Source organism: Prionailurus viverrinus, chromosome A1 (assembly GCF_022837055.1).
Source record: "Prionailurus viverrinus isolate Anna chromosome A1, UM_Priviv_1.0, whole genome shotgun sequence".
In the NCBI taxonomy this organism is placed as follows: domain Eukaryota; kingdom Metazoa; phylum Chordata; class Mammalia; order Carnivora; family Felidae; genus Prionailurus; species Prionailurus viverrinus.
The window spans coordinates 107,570,354-107,587,961 of NC_062561.1; the positions used below are offsets into that span (position 1 = coordinate 107,570,354).

Sequence of the window (17,608 nt, forward strand, 5' to 3'; positions counted from 1 at the left end):
GGAACAGAGTCAATGGGACCTTGGATAGCATATGGGTCAAGGCAGTAAATTGGGGTGCTGAATTCCTGTAGCGAACTAAAACAGCAAAGTTCTTGCCATTTCTCAGTTCGGACCAAAGCTGACAACCTAAAAGTGGTCAGGTTTCATGTGAGCTTGAGACTCTGGGAGTCAAAACAGGAGGAGAAACAAGATCCTGCATATCATATGGGAGACTGCATCGGCGGGGCCAAATCAGCTGTGTTAGCTCGGCAATGTTCAGAGAGAAAAATTAAGAAATCTCTTCCCTACAGGTGATATCTCATGTGCTCCAGTTATGGACTGTGACACTGAAATTCTGGCAGCCTTTATCCAAAGACTAGTTCCTCTTAAACCGTTATGTCTGACCCTGTATGGAGAGACATTAAGCACTATATATCTAATTTTGGCATTTTGTGTTAATTTAACGAGTACAACCCCATCTGTCCCTTTTAAGCCTCCTAAATGTGTGTGTGTGCATGCATGTGTGTGTGTGTGTGTGTGTGTGCGTGTGTTGGCGTGCTGTGTGTGAAAGGCAAGGCAGGGCGCTGCGTTGTCTATGTGCGTCAGCATATCATTTCGAGAACAGCTCCCCCGTGTAGCTGAGAGACCTGGTTTCAGATGCCAGCCGGAGCATCCTCAGGCTCATTAATAATGGATGAGTCTGACAGAAGCAGCCTCACTTACCTTTGTTTTCCACCGTAGACGAGGGGAGACATGGATCTCTCTGTTTTGCCAAATAACAACCATCCTGACAAATTCCTGCGGCTCGATGTGAAGTCTTTCATGAGGAACTCAGCTCTTCTTCAGGCCAGCCTGGTGAGGTTTCCAGGTGGGAATCACCCTGCCGCCCAGCACTGGCAAAACCTCGTGTACTCACAGGTAAAGTCCAGGACAGCATAAAGCCCCCAGGCGAGGATCAGTTCTTTCTCACTACCTATTATTTCCTTATTTGTGCAGGGAGGGTGGGGGGAAGGCTGTAGGGAACACGGTACAAGGTGGCTGCCCTTGCAATATAAAAAAGGTCTTTCTCTCTTCCTTAACGTAAGGAAACTCTCTGATCACTTTATAAAATATGTGAATTCCTGCAAACATTCATTTCCCGCCAAGCACTAGCTTTGCAGCCCGTCCTCATTTTATTGCCTAGTTTTCATTTTACTCCTTTCCTTCAGAATTTTTCAAACCACTTGTTACTTTTGCAAATAAGACTCTGGGGGGAAAATCTACCTCTCTCTTCTGGTGCATTCTAAGCCCAAAGCAGCAGCAGCTTAAAAAGGGACTCAAACACAGCCTCTGAGACCACTGGGGAACTTGCTCTTGCCTTATTTAGGCTGGCTCCCTTTCATTTCTTGCAGAGAAGAGTCAGCATAACAATGGAAACCCAATGATTGAAGGAAAACAAAATAGAGGGAACTCTTCCCTTTTATTTTAGATACTCTTATTTTCTGCAGGTATCCATGTGGACAAGACATAACAATCAGACCTTCAAACCCAGTGCACACTTTATTTTTTCGCTTTCTTCTTTTGCACCTTCCTTCTTTTTGCTGACCAAAAGAGAGGAATAAAACTGTGATGAGTTCCATGTGCTGGAATAAACATAAAGGCCCTGACTGTTGGAAGGCTCAAGAAACAGGAATAATCTTTGTTTTAAGACGTGAGGGCTAATGGGGTTAAGGGTTAGTCAATTTAGAAACAGGAAGAAGCATTTCATTTCAGAACAGATGTGACTGACCTACAAACCCCTGCAAGTCATTAAGTCCTTTGGAGTGGTTCAAATTCCCTGAACAGAAATTTGTTTTCTTTTAAGAAACAGTTGCTACTCATGAGTCCTGGTGTAAAGTGACTCCTTTGTGGTGTGTTTGTGGGCTCCTCGGGACCTTTATCATGAGATCATTCAAAATCAAGTACACTCAAATGATTATGTAAGTGTTTCCTCCACCTATAAGGGTTTTAATTTATTTCCATCATAAGGCAGCCTGTTATGACAACTGACTTTTTAAAAAATTTTGCATCCTTCCCTTTTGGAATCCTCAAAACTCTTCCCCCCACCCATACACACCTTTTTGGTTATTGTTTTCGTGTTTTAAGTTAAACACAATAAATTCCTCCTCATTGTTTATGCCACGGAATAAAATGACTCAAAAATCAGTTCAGAAAACCTTGGCCCTCCTATGCTATGAAGTTTAGTAGAAGAAAACATATCCAATAAATTCCTTTGAGGTTGGAACGTATCAATCTAACATCTTTTGTTTGGTACTGGAGTTGACGTATTTCCTTCACGGGAATCTTCACAGTTTAAAGCTCTGTTGAATGTTGTTCCTAAACCTGAATGAAATGCATCCAATTTTTAAGGGGCATCTTTTTCAATAGGTAGGCCCTGATGAGTTGAAGCGGTTATTTAACAAAAAAACAAGGAGGTAAAAATCTGCTATGAATGTCTTTAGATATGTTATTGGTAATTTTTTTAATTGTTTCTTTAAGTTTATTTATTTATTCTTGAGAGAGAGAGACAGAGAGAGTGAGCAGGGGAGGGGCAGAGAGAGAGGAAGAGAGAGGAAAGCAGGCTCTGCACTGTCAGCGTGGAGCCTGATGTGGGGCTCGAACTCACAAACTGTGAGATCATGACTGGAGCAGAAACCAAGAGGCAGACACCTAACCAACAGAGCCACCAAGGCACCCCTGTTATTGGTAATTTTAAACTGCACATGAACTCGATTTAATTATCCTTTTATCCTAAAATAACGTTAAGATGACAGAATAAAGGCTAATTTACTATTGAAATAACGGGGTGAGGGGAAATCTTACAAATTCAGTTAGCTGGGTAGCCATGACACAAATTAGGACTAACAATTATTTGTATTTACTACTTTAATTTGCAATATGTGAATAAGTAGTTCTTCTCTCATTAGCTGTATTTTAAAAAATCCAGGAGTGATATATTTGTGGGATAAAATAAATACCTAAAATAAAGGACTTAATAAAGTTTTAAGTAGCTGTAGAGATACCTGGAAGAAGGCACAAAGTGTATCAGGTGCATTTGAGGCATTAAGGGTGCATTAGGTGGTCCTGTCAGAAGTTCTTAATTAAAAACCCTCAGTCTGCTGGGGATGCATTAAACCAACAGGAAGAGCATCGAATAAAGAGGGTGGAAACCTGGTTTCTTGTCTCACATCCACAGCAAGCCACTTTAAGAGACATCTATTGTGGCTCTTACTTGGTTCACGCCTCAATATTTTCACTTGAAAAACTAGAATAATATTAATTTTACATATTTGTTTTAAAATGAGAACAAGTAAAATAACATGAGGTAAAACAATTGAGAGGAAATATTTCCCATAAAAGTTTAAGAAATGTGTGTTGTTACTGTTGTTGTTGTTGTTAGACAGCAGTCTGTTGTGTGTGTTGAAATTATCCTTTCATTAGACATTGCAAAACAGTAGATAATACTACTTGCATTTTTTTATTTATAGTGTGGATGGAGGGGTGTATGTGCGTGTGTATAGATGGTGGTGTTAGGGAATATAGTCAATACATCTGTGAATCCATAACTCAAGCAGTAGATTTTTTACTCACACGAAATCTACACAGACTTAAGAGTTGTGTCAGCTTACTGCTGGGTCTCACACCACCCAGGTGCATGGTGTTTGGGATTCAGACTACATCACAAAATGTCAAAGGACTTAACCTAGCAACAATTGCCTTCAAAATTAGTGGTAATTCAGCAGTTAAAACACAGATCTCATAATCCCGAATGTGAAGTTGAATTCATAACCATATGCAGCATATTCTTATCCATTTCAAATCTTTTCTATAAAAATTCACATAACATTTTCAGGGGAAATTCTTTAAGCCATAATTACACATGAAAGCAATTGTGGGCATATAGAAAAGCAAGCACTCGTTCTCACGCATGCCTATAGTCCAGGACGCTGTGAATTCCATGCCAGGCAAATACACAGGTCATCCATGTTTGCAGGGAGAGAGTATGAGCATATATTTCTTGATTCCACTATATTTACTCCTTCTTAAATTCTTTCAGTAGAGAAGCAAAGAAGCTTCACAATAAATTTCATCTCAGTGCAATGAACAAATGTTCACCAAAATCTAATGTTTCTGGTTGTTAAAATAATTTGGGGCATGTATCTGATGAAGGCATGTGGAATTGTATTCTAAATATTTCTGCCAATCACTTTATAGAACAAGGTAATGAAAGGAAAAGGGTGATTTTTTTTTTAGTTTAAATGATAAAATATGTTTGGTTTCAGATAATGTAGTGCCCCCCTTTTTTTGATTAGGAGTCAGACTTCAGAGTCATTTCAGACTAATCTCTTTGTTTTATCTTTTCCTGGCTTCCATCACATCTTTTTCAGAACCCAAGAGCATTCCATGCTAAACTTGTGAGCTGGAGCAAAAGACTAAGGATAAGAGGTTGCTCTTCCCTTGATTTCTAGGCAGTGTCATTTCCTGGGTTTATTTCCTAGTCATTTTCCCCGCTTTTTGTTACAGTCTTAAGAGCTATCTTTTCTCCTATCTTCTAATGTCTCTTCTATCTCAGTTTTTTGTTTTGTTTTGTTTTGTTTTGCTTGTTTGCATACTATAATTGTACTTCTTAATGATCTGTCTCTGGACAGGTCCCTGAAATCTGTTTTGCCTTCTCTAAAAATGTCTCTATTCCTAATCCTCCAATTAGCGTTCTGAAAAGAATGCCCTGCATATGCATTAGACTCCCATTTTTAAGCATATATTTGGGGAAGAGCCTTTGAGGCTCTTAAATTATTATCTAGAAAGTAGATTGACGGGCACCGCTCAGTTGTTCAGGGATTTACTTGCAAATATCAGAACATGATTTATCAAGTTATGCTAAATTTATGCAGCTCACAAAATCTCCAGTGGGGTCTGGAATTTAGCCTTGGATGGTGTGCTGCCAGAAACAACACCTAAACTGTCTCATCATACTGCTCTCAGATCAGACCCAAATGCCTCTTGCACTAAAGCTTTTATTAAGGACGCCCTGAGTATTACAATAGCATGTGTGGGAGGTTAGGTGGAGGAGAAGGCAGGAAACAAGTTTCAAGAAAGGCCTGTGTCAGACAACAAAGGTTTGGTAATTGTTGTCTGAGATTTTAAATTTTATCCTGAAAATTTTGAGGGGTTGGTGAAAACTTATTCTAGCAATTTGGGAAACAGAATTACTGGGGTCACTGGGGAGCTGATTTTGTTTGTATACCCACAAGTAATAGATAAACAAAATGCCTTGTTTGCAAGGCATTTATGATTATGAAAGGGACTTCGTTGTATGTACAGATTAAATTGGGGAAAAATGGAAATCTTTATAATCTTGATTCTCCTAATCCATAAACATGGTATATCTTTTTATTTATTCAGTTCTTCATATGGCCCTTCAATGATATCTTATAATTCTTCACATAGAAGTTTTCATAAAGTTTGTTAGGTGTATATCTAAATATTTATAGCACCATTGCTTTTAGACTAGAACCTTTTAAATCATGTTTCATAATAAAGTGTTACTCATGCATGCCATTGATTTTTATAGATTATGTAATTGTTATATATTAATCTTAAATCCAGGAATAGTGTTAAATCTCTTTTATTTTGACTGTAAACATCCCTACAGCTAATCATGCTATACGCTATTTTGTTTTATTTAAAACCCTATTCCTTTTATTTATTTTTCTGTTCTTATTGTATTGCTTAGGGCTTCCACTGAAATAATATGTGAATGTTTGTGATTACTGACATCCTCGTATTAATTCTGAAACTAAAACAAATGTTTCTAATATTGCAGCCATTTGGTAAACTATGCCCTGGAAGTTTTATGTAGATTCTCTTAATTAATTTTTAAAGATCCCCGACTATTCCCAGGTGGTTAGGAAAGTTTGCTTTAAAGACATTTGAATGTTTTCAAAATCTTTTTCAGAATCTGTTGTAAAATTCTGCATTTTTTTTCCTGTTAATGTGATGAGTTACATTCATCTTCTAATTTTAAATCACCCTCCAGGTAAAAATTATTTCCTGATATAAATCTTATTCTGGTATGTATAATTTATATGTATTGTAGGATTCTTTTTAGCAATAGCTTATTCATGGCTTTTGCATTGTGCTTATAAGAGAAATTGTCCTATAATTAAATTACCTTTTCTTTTACTTACTGCCTTTGTCTGGAGTTTATACCAAGCTTTCATAAAGTGAATTGGGAGTATTCCTTGTTTTCTTATTTTCTGGAAGTGTTTGACAAAATATAAATGATCTGTTTCAGGGATATCCAGTAGAATTTGACTGCAATATTCTCTTGGCCTGATAATTTTCAGTTTGGGGTAGATGTTAAGTTATTGATTCAATTAATCAAATTATCACAGGTTTATTATCATTTTCTATTTTTTCTTTGCTTAAAATTTTTTCAATGTTTATTTATTTTTGAAAGAGAAAGAGACAGAGTGCAAGCGGGGTAGGGACAGAGAGAGAGAGGGAGACACAGAATCCAAAGCAGGCTCCAGGCTCTGGGCTGTCAGCACAGAGTCCAACACAGGGTTCAAACTCATGAACCATGAGATCATGACATGAGCTTAAGTCAGATGCTTAACAGACTGAGCCACCCAAGCCCCCCTATTTTTTTTCTTAATTAAGTTTGATAAGTTATATTATGATGGAAACTGCCCAGTTGCATATAAAGTTATTAAGTTGCTCATATTATTCTCCTATTACATTTATTAATCTCTGCTACATCTCTTTCATTGTTTCTTTTACATTTCTAACACTGGATTTGTGTCTTTTTATTTTTTCCTGAGCTGTATTGCCAGAGATATTTTAATCTGTTTAGCCTCTCCAAAGAAATAGTTTTCAACATTGTTCATCTTCTCTAATATATTTGTTTTTTAATTTGTAATATTTACTGATTTCTACTCTTTTTTATTTGTTTAAATTGCAGTTAACATACAATGTAATATATCTACTTCTATCTTAATTGTTTCTTATTACCTCATTTTCTCATTCTGCCTTTATAATGCAAGAAAATATTTTTGTAATACTCCCTCAAAATACCATTTCAACTCCACCCAACAATTTTACAAATGTAGCATTTTCCATTTTAATTCTATTCTAAATTTTTAATTTCCATTATTTCTTTGAAGTGTGTGTTTTAGTTTTCTACAAAACGTGGTACTTTAACTTTTTGATATAAATATACAAATTCCTAACTAAGTTGACTGTGTTCAAACAGCACAATCCATATAATACTGAGTCTTTGAAATTTGTTTTAAAGTCTAGTACATTATCAACTTTTGTAAATATCCAGTGTATATTTTAAAATTAATGTATTCAGTTGTTTAATGAAGATGTCAGTATATGTGACTTGATCAAACTCGGTTTTATTGCTCAAATCCTTTATCTTTAGTAATTGTTTTGTCTGCTTGATAAAAATTCTCTGCATAAATTTCTCCTTGTAATTATGTCAAGTTTTGCTTTATAAACTTTGATACTATTTTATTAGATACATACAAGTTTAGAATTGTTATATTTTACTGATGATATCTGTCTTTATTCACTTTCTAGCAATTCTCTGTAACTAACAAAGTCTTTTATTTTAATACCTATTTTGTCTGCTAAATATATATTTTCTTAGTGGTTAGGCTAAGTTATGTTATGGAAACAAATTTTAGTGAGTTAACACAATAAAATGTATCTCTCACTTCATCTGATGTGGGTGATGTAGATGTCCTAAAGGCCTGGCTTCCAAGTGGAATCCAGACTGTTCCTTGTTGAGGGTTTACTATATCAGAATCTCCATAGGTCTGAACATTGGAAAGAGAGTAACCCAGGAATCTTTCAAGGGATATTAGGGGTCAACCATGTGTTGTTATTCATATGTCCTTGCCGTTGTATGCCCTTAAGAAGAAATGGATTTGCTAGTTAGGCTTTGCCACAGTTTATCATTCTGTCAAATATATTTACATACTATATATATATATATATATGTGTGTGTGTGTGTGTGTGTGTGTATAGTATGTGTGTGTATACAGTATATATACAGTGCATATACATATATAAATACACTTATATGTTAAACATATTTACATAACATATTGTATATGTACACAATATATAAATAACACACATATATATATATAAACTCTCCCTTTCTGAATGGGAAAAATTAAAGACACAGCCATCACTATTACAAAGTAAATCTGAGATCCCATGGGAGTAGTTTGCATGGCCTCCTTCTTTGAGGATATGGAAGATTGATTAGGACATGATTCTGCTTTTTAGAAGGATTTCTGATGCATTGTTCTCTATAGTCCTTGATTACACTCTTTAGGAAGCATCTCCTTGTTCACTTTTCTCTTTTGCCACATCAGAAGTAGACCCTGCTTCAAGGATAGACTTCAAAGTTTACTCCTACTCAAGGACATTTAGAAATCTAGGATTATTGTCATTGTTTTCTTTTGTTTTGTTTTAATTTTAAACATTTAAAAGCTTTTAGGTGTAGGCTTGTGATTTCTTTGGTAATACATTCTTTACAGAATTTAGGAAGCTATTTATTAATGTATCTTACCTAACATAACTGACTACTTGCAGTCACTTTTATATGTCAGTAAACACACCTACGTTCTTTGCAGACATAGCTCTCAAATAGGCTGTAATGCCTTGCTTTTCTGCCTCCGTTTCTGTATTTTTAGAGTCAGTGACAACCACATAGAGGCTCTCAGGGATAACAGTTATGAAAGCACAGCCTAGCATGATCTTTATCTTGAGTCATTTTATTCAGTTGAGAAATTTCAATAGGTATTTTTTGCTCAATGCTTTTTTAAAAAAAATAATTCTGTGTTTTAGTATTGAGATCTACAAACAGACTTTCAACAATAGAAGGCATCACATTTCTAGATTCCTAGATTCCTCTCTACTTTCTTTCTTCTTTCCAACTGTGCAGCTTTCTCTAATCTCATCTCTTTCTTGTAGCACATTAATGCTATGATTATTGTAATGTCATTATATGTACATGAATTCTCTGATTATTTCACAAGTATCTCTGGTAGAGCTAGAGGTGATTAGATTCCAAATTACAACAAATGACATTTATGCAAAAATTTTTTTTTCCTATAGGATATGAATAACCATCATTCCAGCTTCTGATGTTTCTCTCAGCCCTTTCCACTTTTTGGCTGCAAATCCATGCCACATGTTTGTGGAATTTCAAGATCTACTACTTTATTAGGGAGGATAGACTAGACTGTGCTAACACGTAACCCCACAAAATACCAGTAACTAAAAAGAATGTTCATACTTACGAGAAGCCTAAAAAAGGGCAGGTGGATTTTAAAGGCAGCTCTTTTTCAAGCAATAACCCATGGCCTCAAGTTCTTTCATCTTGTAGTTCTGCCATCACAGAACCCTTACTTAACAGTGACACAAAAATGGAAAATGAGCCAAAAATCTTGTGGAAGATTTCAGGGGCCAGGCTTGGAGGTGGTTTAGCTGGCCCCAATTTAACTTCAGGCCAGACTGGGAAAGACAGTCATCCATCCTTTATGCTTAGGAGAAGAGGATAAAATTCATAGGCATTTAACCAGTCACCACAATACATAGCTCCCATTCTTCTTCATTTGCCAGTATATCTTTTCACATTCTTTCACTCTCATTTTGGAGTCCTTATATTTTAGGTACTCCTCTTATAAATATTACATAATTTCATTTAATTTTAAAAATCTGACCTGACAATCTCTGTCTTTAAGTAAAGAATTTAGTCTATTTACATTTAACATGATTATTTCTAAAACTGTTCTATTTTGCTGAAGTTCCCTCATTCTTGGTTTCAATTTTATTGTCTTATTATCAAGTTTCCTTTATCTTTTTTTCTATTGCTGTACTGATTTAGAAACTATGGATTCTTTCTCTATTTTTTACTAATATTTCTATCCTCTCACTAACCTGATTTCTTAAAATGTTCTAATAAAAAAAACATTTGTGTTAAATTTTACTGTCAAGTGACTTAGTTATCCCTTATTCAAAAACTCACAAATTAGGGGTGCCTGGGTGGGTCAGTTGGTTGAGCATCCTGCTCTTGATTTCAGCTCAGATCATGATCCCAGAGTTTTGGGATCGAGGCCTGCACTGGGCTCTGCACTGAGTGTGGAACCTACTTAAGACTCTCTCTCTCCCCCTCTCTCCATCTGTCTCTTCCACTCCCTCTACCCCTTTCCCCCACTCATGCTATTGCTCTCTTTCTAAAATAAAAAAAAATTTTAAATAAATTAAAAATTGTTTAAATTCCCAAATTGGTGATTATTATCTCTGTTTTACCATAAAATCAATACTTACTTAGATATATACAGAGAGATATAGATAGACTTATCAATATTTTTTCTGTATTCCTTTTTGTTTTGTTTTGTTTGGCATTTCTTCTTAATTTTTCCTTTTATTATCAAGTTTCTTCTTTCTGGAGTACAGTTTTTTTAGAGGCTCTTTCTTTATTGGTCTATTAATTGTATACTCTCAGTTTTTGTTTGTCTCAACGTGCACTCTATTTCACTAATTTTACTGATTGATAGTTTACTTATATATAAATGTTGTAAATAATGATTTAAGTGTATAAAAGATAAATGGACAAAGTAATGGTGATACGGAAAAGTCCAGGTAAGCTTTGAAATGTTGCTTTCCTTGAATATTTTAAAATACAAATTATTGTAGAGTCCATATGGCTAAAATAATAGAATTACTGTTGAATTTTCCTTTGGTAAATATAATCTAGTGGGGTTGAGAGTTAGAATCAAATACATGCTTTTTTTTCCCTTAGGCTATTTGAGAAAAATTATCAAAATGTGCATGAACCTCAACCATCATTAGTATTTTTTATATTGCTATCATATTCTTAGTAAAGAATATTCTCTTGTATATCTTAGTAAAAATATTCTATTAGTTTTCCCTTCACATGCCTTCAGACATGAAATTGTCATGCAACAGAAAAATAAATGGCACCATGTATTAAGATAAACCCCAGACTTCCAAGAATATGGTTTAGAATTAAGGGTTTGCATGTTCTTTTTACACTATAGGTCTGATTAATTTTTATCTTGTGCCTGTTAGTTTTTCAGGGTCTTTATACACTGTAATGGAGTCTGTTATTTTTTCCTGGCCCCCCAAACTGTATTTTCCTCATTTACAGAGCTTTCTTAAGAAGCTCAAAGAATAGTCTAGTGGGCAAGAGAACTGACAAAGCAAATTTGTCAGTGTCCAAAGAATTATCCCTCTCAAAGATGATCAAAGATATCTATCCTCAAAAAAAACAAAAAAGCCTTGAGTCAGAATTATGCAAAGCTGAAATGATCTAAATTTCATATCAAATTGTTTTCATATCAAATTCAGAAACATGTTTTATGAGGTCATCCATCTTAAAGACAAATGCTAAGTCAAGATGATGTATTATTTCATTGCAAATTTCAGTATTGTAGAATATAAATTGATGTTCAGACCAACAACATAATAAATTCAGAGAAGATCTCCAAGTTGACCGCTAAGTATGTCAAAAATCTATGGGTTAAGAAAATTAGGGAAATGTAAGGCTGAAGAGAATGTGAATGGTTTTACCTAGATGATTTTTTTTTGGCTTATCAGCCATTTCAGAAGGAAACTGTATGTAAAATTAGTTTACAATTTAGCTTACATAAATACATATTCAATGTGACTTATATACCCCAATATATGCTGAGGAATCAGTATAATGGTGATAATAAAGATGACTAAGAGGAATATCAATTGCTATTGAACTTGTTTAGGAAGTCTGAAATATGTGAAACATATGCATTAAAAAATTGCTGTAAATTAGTGAAATGTGTCACTAGCTTTTAAGGGTTAACCCTAAGTTTTCTGAAAATTAACTTATGTGAAATTCCTCTCCCTTGAAGCCCCATGATAACTGAGGCATTACTCTATAAGCTTTTGTTTCTTCTCAACTTTATTTAACCAATGAACAAATTTTAATGGAAATATTTTCTACCTCCATGATACTTTTGTAGCCATAAGAAGAAAGAAAGAAAAAAAAAGCAAAATACAAAGCTGAAGGCCAGATCAGACACAAAAACACAACTGGCCTCCACTGTTAAACTTGGGACACTGGTTGTCCTTGGGCAGGGGAAGGGCAAGGCAGAGTGAGGTGTGCTGGTAGGTGCTCTGTTTCTTGGTAGCGTCTTGGGTTTATTTGGTTTGTGAAAATTTATCGAGCTATACATTTATGATATGTGTGATTTTCTATTGTATATTTTGCTTCAATAAAGAAAGATTTAAAAAATCTGAAAGTCAATATTAGAGCCATCTAATAGCCACCTGGTCTGTACACATATAAGGGAATATGATGCTGTCTGTCCTCCAAACTGCCTGAAATAGGAGTCCCAAGAGAGTTTTTGTAAAAGCCAAGGCACATCCATAAAATGTTTGTAATCTTCACTTTGCTGGATTAATCCAGCAATGCTAAATATTATTTTTATCGGTTTTGGAATGCACAAATAGAAAGAAGTAAAATGTTATTAAATCTCAGTGCAAGTGAGCTGGAAAAGAAATTGGCTTTGTTCAGAATTCTGCGATCGGAATTAAAGGACAGCGTTCTTTCTCTGTAGTGATAAAATAGCATTTTAATGAATGATTACTAAAGCTGAGGAAGATGACATGCAAAGAAAAAACTCAGTTAAGGACAGGATTCTAGGTCAGACCAGATCCTAGAATCGTTTCCTCATTCATTGTCCTAATCTGTTGGGGTTCCAGGCAGAATCAGCAAATTTTCAGGGGCGGTTATTTCACGTTTCATCCTCCGCCATCAGTGAGTGGCCCATTGGTAAGAGGAGACTTGTCTCTGTGCCTCCTAACAGAGAGAGAAGAAGACTATCACTGCTCAGCGAATGAGAGGACCCAGTGCACAGCGTGCTGTTGCTACGGATCATCCCCCACCATCCCTGTCCTCTGTTCTGAAGAATAACCCACTGTACGGTGACATAAGTTTGGAGGAAGCTATGGAAGAAAGAAAAAAGAACCCCTCATGGACCGTTGAAGAATATGACAGGCATTCCCTGCACACAAACCTTTCTGGACACCTGAAGGTACTCAAAGCAAAGAATCACCTTCTTCAGTTGCTGAAGAAGATCAGTTGAAGTTTTGTTTTTTAAAAATGGATATAAGGGTGCCTGGGTGGCTCAGTCGGTTAAGCATCTGACTTCTGCTCAGGTCATGATCTCACAGTTCATGAGTTTGAGCCCCACATCGGGCTCTCTGCGGACAGCTCAGAGCCGGGAGCCTGCTTCAGATCTGTGTCTCCATTTCTCTCTGTCCCTCCCCTACTCATGCTCTGTCAGTCTCTTTCTCTCTCTCAAAAATAAATGAACATTAAAAAAAATTTTTTAAATGGGTGTTTAGGTGACCACCCCTCTTCACTAGACCCAAATGTCCAGATGTTAGATCACTGTGGCATCTGGCATCCTTTTCCCTGTCCTAGTCAGTACATGTTTATTGATTTGTTCTGAGTTTTACAGGGTCAGCAATTTCTGGCATCTGTATAGTGTAGAGATGAGGAAATGATGTGATACAGAAAGGTTTACCTAGAAGGTAAAAGGTTTTTCAAAGTTAATTTGGCAGATTATGTATGTTTTCCCCTAGTTTTATGACCATTTGTTTCATGAATACTTAAGAATTCCCTATTCTGCATTTATTCAAAAATATCTATTAAATTCTCTGTCTTAGGCACTGTGCAAGGCAGTTCTCATCAAAGGTCATCTTATTCCAAGCCCACTCAATGATTTAAGATTGCAGATTTACATTTTGGACATTTTCCTGTGTCTCAGTAACAAAACAAAACAAAAACATTTCAACACAGGAAAAGTATGCAATGAACTCATTCACCCAGCCTAAACCCAACTTGAGTTTTTCTTTCCCCACGGCCCACCCGCACTCCCACCCCAACCCCACTGGTGGTGTCCTCTGTCACATGTATAGAAGATCTAGACATACCTGAACATCAGGGAGGGTGGCCCTGTATTTTTTACTGGATTCCTCCTCAGCCTCGGTTTGCCCTAGGGTCAGGGAGGCCTGACATTTTCCATATACCCTTCACGTAACAAGGTGTATCTGCTCTGAGCCCCGTAACTTAAGCACCTGAAGATTTCTTTCTGTTAAAAAGGGGATAGCATCGTGTCCCCTTAAAATCTTACACTTAAAAATCTCCTATGTGCACTCTTGAAATATCTTCTTGTCCAGAGACTTTGAGGTTTTTTAATCTCCTAATAGATTTGATGTATCTACTTAATCTAGCCTTTTTTTCCAGGGAAGTTTCCATAACAGACACTCCCCCCTAGCAACAGTAATCTTGTGTTTTGTTTTGTTTTGTTTTGTTTTTATCAGGAGTCTGAAGATCAGGACCTCTAAGAAGTCACTTTCTTTTTTTCTTTTTCTTTTTTTTTATTAAGTTTTTATTTTAATTCCAGTGTAGTTAAAATACAGTGTTATATTGGTTTCAGTTGTACGATATAGTGATTCAACAGTTCCATACATCACCCAGTGCTCATGATGAAAATTGCACTCCTTAATCCCCATCACTTATCTCACCCAACCCAATCTCCCTCTCCTCTCCCCTCTGGTGACCATCAGTTTGTTCTCTATACTTAAGAGTCTGTTTCTTGGTTTCTCTCTCTCTCTCTCTCTCTCTCTCTCTCTTCTCTCTCTTGTTCCTTTGCTTGTTTGTTTTGTTTCTTAAATACCACATGAGTAGAATCATATGGTATTTGTCTTTCTCTGACTGACATACTTCCCTTAGCATAATACTGTCTAGCTCCATCCATGTTTTTGCAAATGTCAGGTTACATTCTTTTCTATGGCTGAATACCATCCCAGTGTGTGTGTGTGTGTGTGTGTGTGTGTGTGTGTATATATATACACCATATCTTTACTCATTCATCTATCGATGGATAACTGGGCTGCTTAAGAAGTCACTTTCTACAATTAGGAAAAAAATGTATTGTTTTATTTTGCAAGCATTTCTTGACTGTATGTTAGAGCTTCTTCTCCACTCCATGTTGTTCACATGAATGGCAAAGGGACTATAAAGATGAGTATTCCTGTCCCTGTTGTCAAATAGTTAATCTAACTGATCAAAGTAACAAACCATAATTATAAAACAAGATAGAGGAAGAGGATAGTGTTTGTAATAATAGTAGAAAGTGCTATGCAGATTCAAACGAGGACAAAACCACACTGGATTATAAAAAGGCTTCATGAGAAAGTCAATTTATGCCGGACTTGAAGAATGAGTAGAATTCCAAAAGATATGGAGAGTTTGCATGAGTGGGGAAGCTCTTCTGTCAGGAGTAGCAAGAAAAAAGGCACAAAAAAAGAAAGTGAGAGAGTTTGTGAGAACAGCAAATAGTCCAGTGTTGCTGGCACTGTAGTGTAAGTAATAGAATAGCTCTCAAAACCACTAAACAGAAAAGTTCGAATGTACGGCTGAGGAGATTGAACATCATTGGCAATGAGGAATAATGTTTCTGTTGGAAAATTCCATGAGTTATGTTTAGGAGGATCAAATGTAAATATGATAGATGTATTGCTTCACTAAAACCAGAGTCAGTCCCCTCCCTAACCATCCTCCACATATACAGTTACCTCAGAGCTTTTACAGACCTCATGATACTATTTTTCAGCACTTTTTCTTTTTTAATACGAGAGGGGTGGGGCATGGGTGAAGGGCAGAGGAAGAGAGAGAAAGAGAATCCCAAGAAGGCTCCAGGCTCAGTGCAGACCCAATGTAGGGCTCAATCCCAAGACCTTGGCATCATGACCTGAGCTGAAATCAAGAGTCAGACATTCAACTGACTGAGCCACCCAGGTGCCCCAAGCACTAAGTTTTTAAAGAGATGTTTCTGGAAGTCATGACGTTTGTTCTCATTAGAATTTCTATACCTCATGAATTCAACTTCTTCATCGCCATCCTTATCCATAGCTCATAACTAGCAGAAAGAGCCCCTAATGTATGTTCTGAAACTTTTCCACCTCTTACAGGCTATAAAATTCCAAGTGCCTTTGGTCAGTCCCATTTTTCTAAAATACTAAGAGTTTTATCAGTAAGAAAGGAGAAAAGAAACCCCATATTTAGTTACCAGGGCAAACTACAAGCAGAATGTAAGAGAGGATTTCGACAAGGATTTCAAGATCATCTATCCTTCTGCACAGTTCATCCAAATTTTACTTTAATATTTTAGCTTTTCTCAGAGCAGGACATTGAAACTAGTAGCAATGTGGTCGAAGAATGGTATTGCCATCACCAGTATCCACCCACCTCCCTATACGTGAGCCATTCCTCTCCTGCCAGCGCTAGCCTAAAGGTAAGTCATCGACCCCTAAGGCTAGAGAGGCAGAGAGGGTGAGCAGGCCGGCCGGCCGCTAGCCACTGATGATGAGAAATAATGATGCTGTTCAGGGAAGCCTAGCCTCTCTTACTGCAACCATGACCCTTAAGGGCAATAGGACTATTGGCCTTCAAACCTCTGAGAGTATCTTGTTCTATAGTATCAAGTGGTCTGTAACGCTGACTGATCACTGATTGATCCTAGTCTCCTCTGTAATTTTTTTTTTTTTTTTAGGAAAATCCTAATGACCTACGGTTTTGGTTGGGAGACATGTACACGCCCGGTTTTGATACCTTACTGAAAAAGGAAGAGGAACAAGAAAAGCATTCGAAATATTGTCGTATAGGTCTGATTTTGCTCCTTGTTGCCTGCATCTTGGTTTTCATAGTGACCGTTTGCATGTTTTTCACCTAAAGAAACTGCCGCAGACACAGACACTTGAAAGTTCTTAAGAATCTTTCTAAATAAACATTCGCAGAAAAACAGGTTCAAGTAGTATGAATGTACGGTTGAATGTACAGCTCAATGTAATTGTCTCATAGAACACAAATGTTGCTGGAGATAAGCTGGCTTTCTCTCCTTTGTTCTACGAAATTTGTAAGAATTCCAGAATGGCTTTTTTCCTTTGGGAGGCAGGACTTCTGGGGATCACAGAAGAGTCACCATATACAACCAAAAGTTAACAGTCAGAATAGAGAACGAAACCGCACCAATAATTGCCAGCAGCTTTGTCTTACCTCCTTGCCACCCCCACCCTCCTTTCCTCCCTAAGACAGCTGAGCAAATCAGGGGCACCTGGGTGGCTCAGCCGGTTTAGTGCCTGACTTCCGCTCAGGTCATGACCTGGCAGTTCCTGAGCTTGAGTCCCCCGTGGTTGGGTGAGTAGCTCGCCCGGGGAGCCCCATTTCTTCCTCTCTCTCTGCCTCTCCTGGGAGTCTTTCTCTCTCTCTGTCCCTCACTCACGTGTGCCCTCTCTCTCTCAAAGGAAGGGAGGAAGGAAGTTGAGCAAATCATTTTTTGGCTGCCAGATATACAGGTTAAAAACTTGTGGTTGTGCTATCTATTGCGTTGGATTCAAGCTGCTTTATCTCGTTTTGTTCCTATTTAAGCCAGAAAAAAAGGGGTGGTGGAGGGGCTTGACTCAAACGTGTTCTTATTTTCCCAGGATTCCTTTTTAATGCCTCAGTTTGATGTCG

The 17,608-nt window shown here is 36.9% G+C and overlaps 1 protein-coding gene across 1 annotated transcript; it reads left to right on the forward strand.

Annotated features, from left to right (window-relative positions):
- Window positions 1-732: 732 nt before the first annotated feature.
- MINAR2 (membrane integral NOTCH2 associated receptor 2) lies at window positions 733-16,826 on the forward strand. Its single transcript, XM_047873894.1, has 3 exons — window positions 733-897; window positions 12,891-13,118; window positions 16,647-16,826. The coding sequence occupies exons 1-3, from the start codon at window positions 733-735 to the stop codon at window positions 16,824-16,826; spliced, it is 573 nt and encodes a 190-aa protein (XP_047729850.1).
- Window positions 16,827-17,608: the final 782 nt, after the last annotated feature.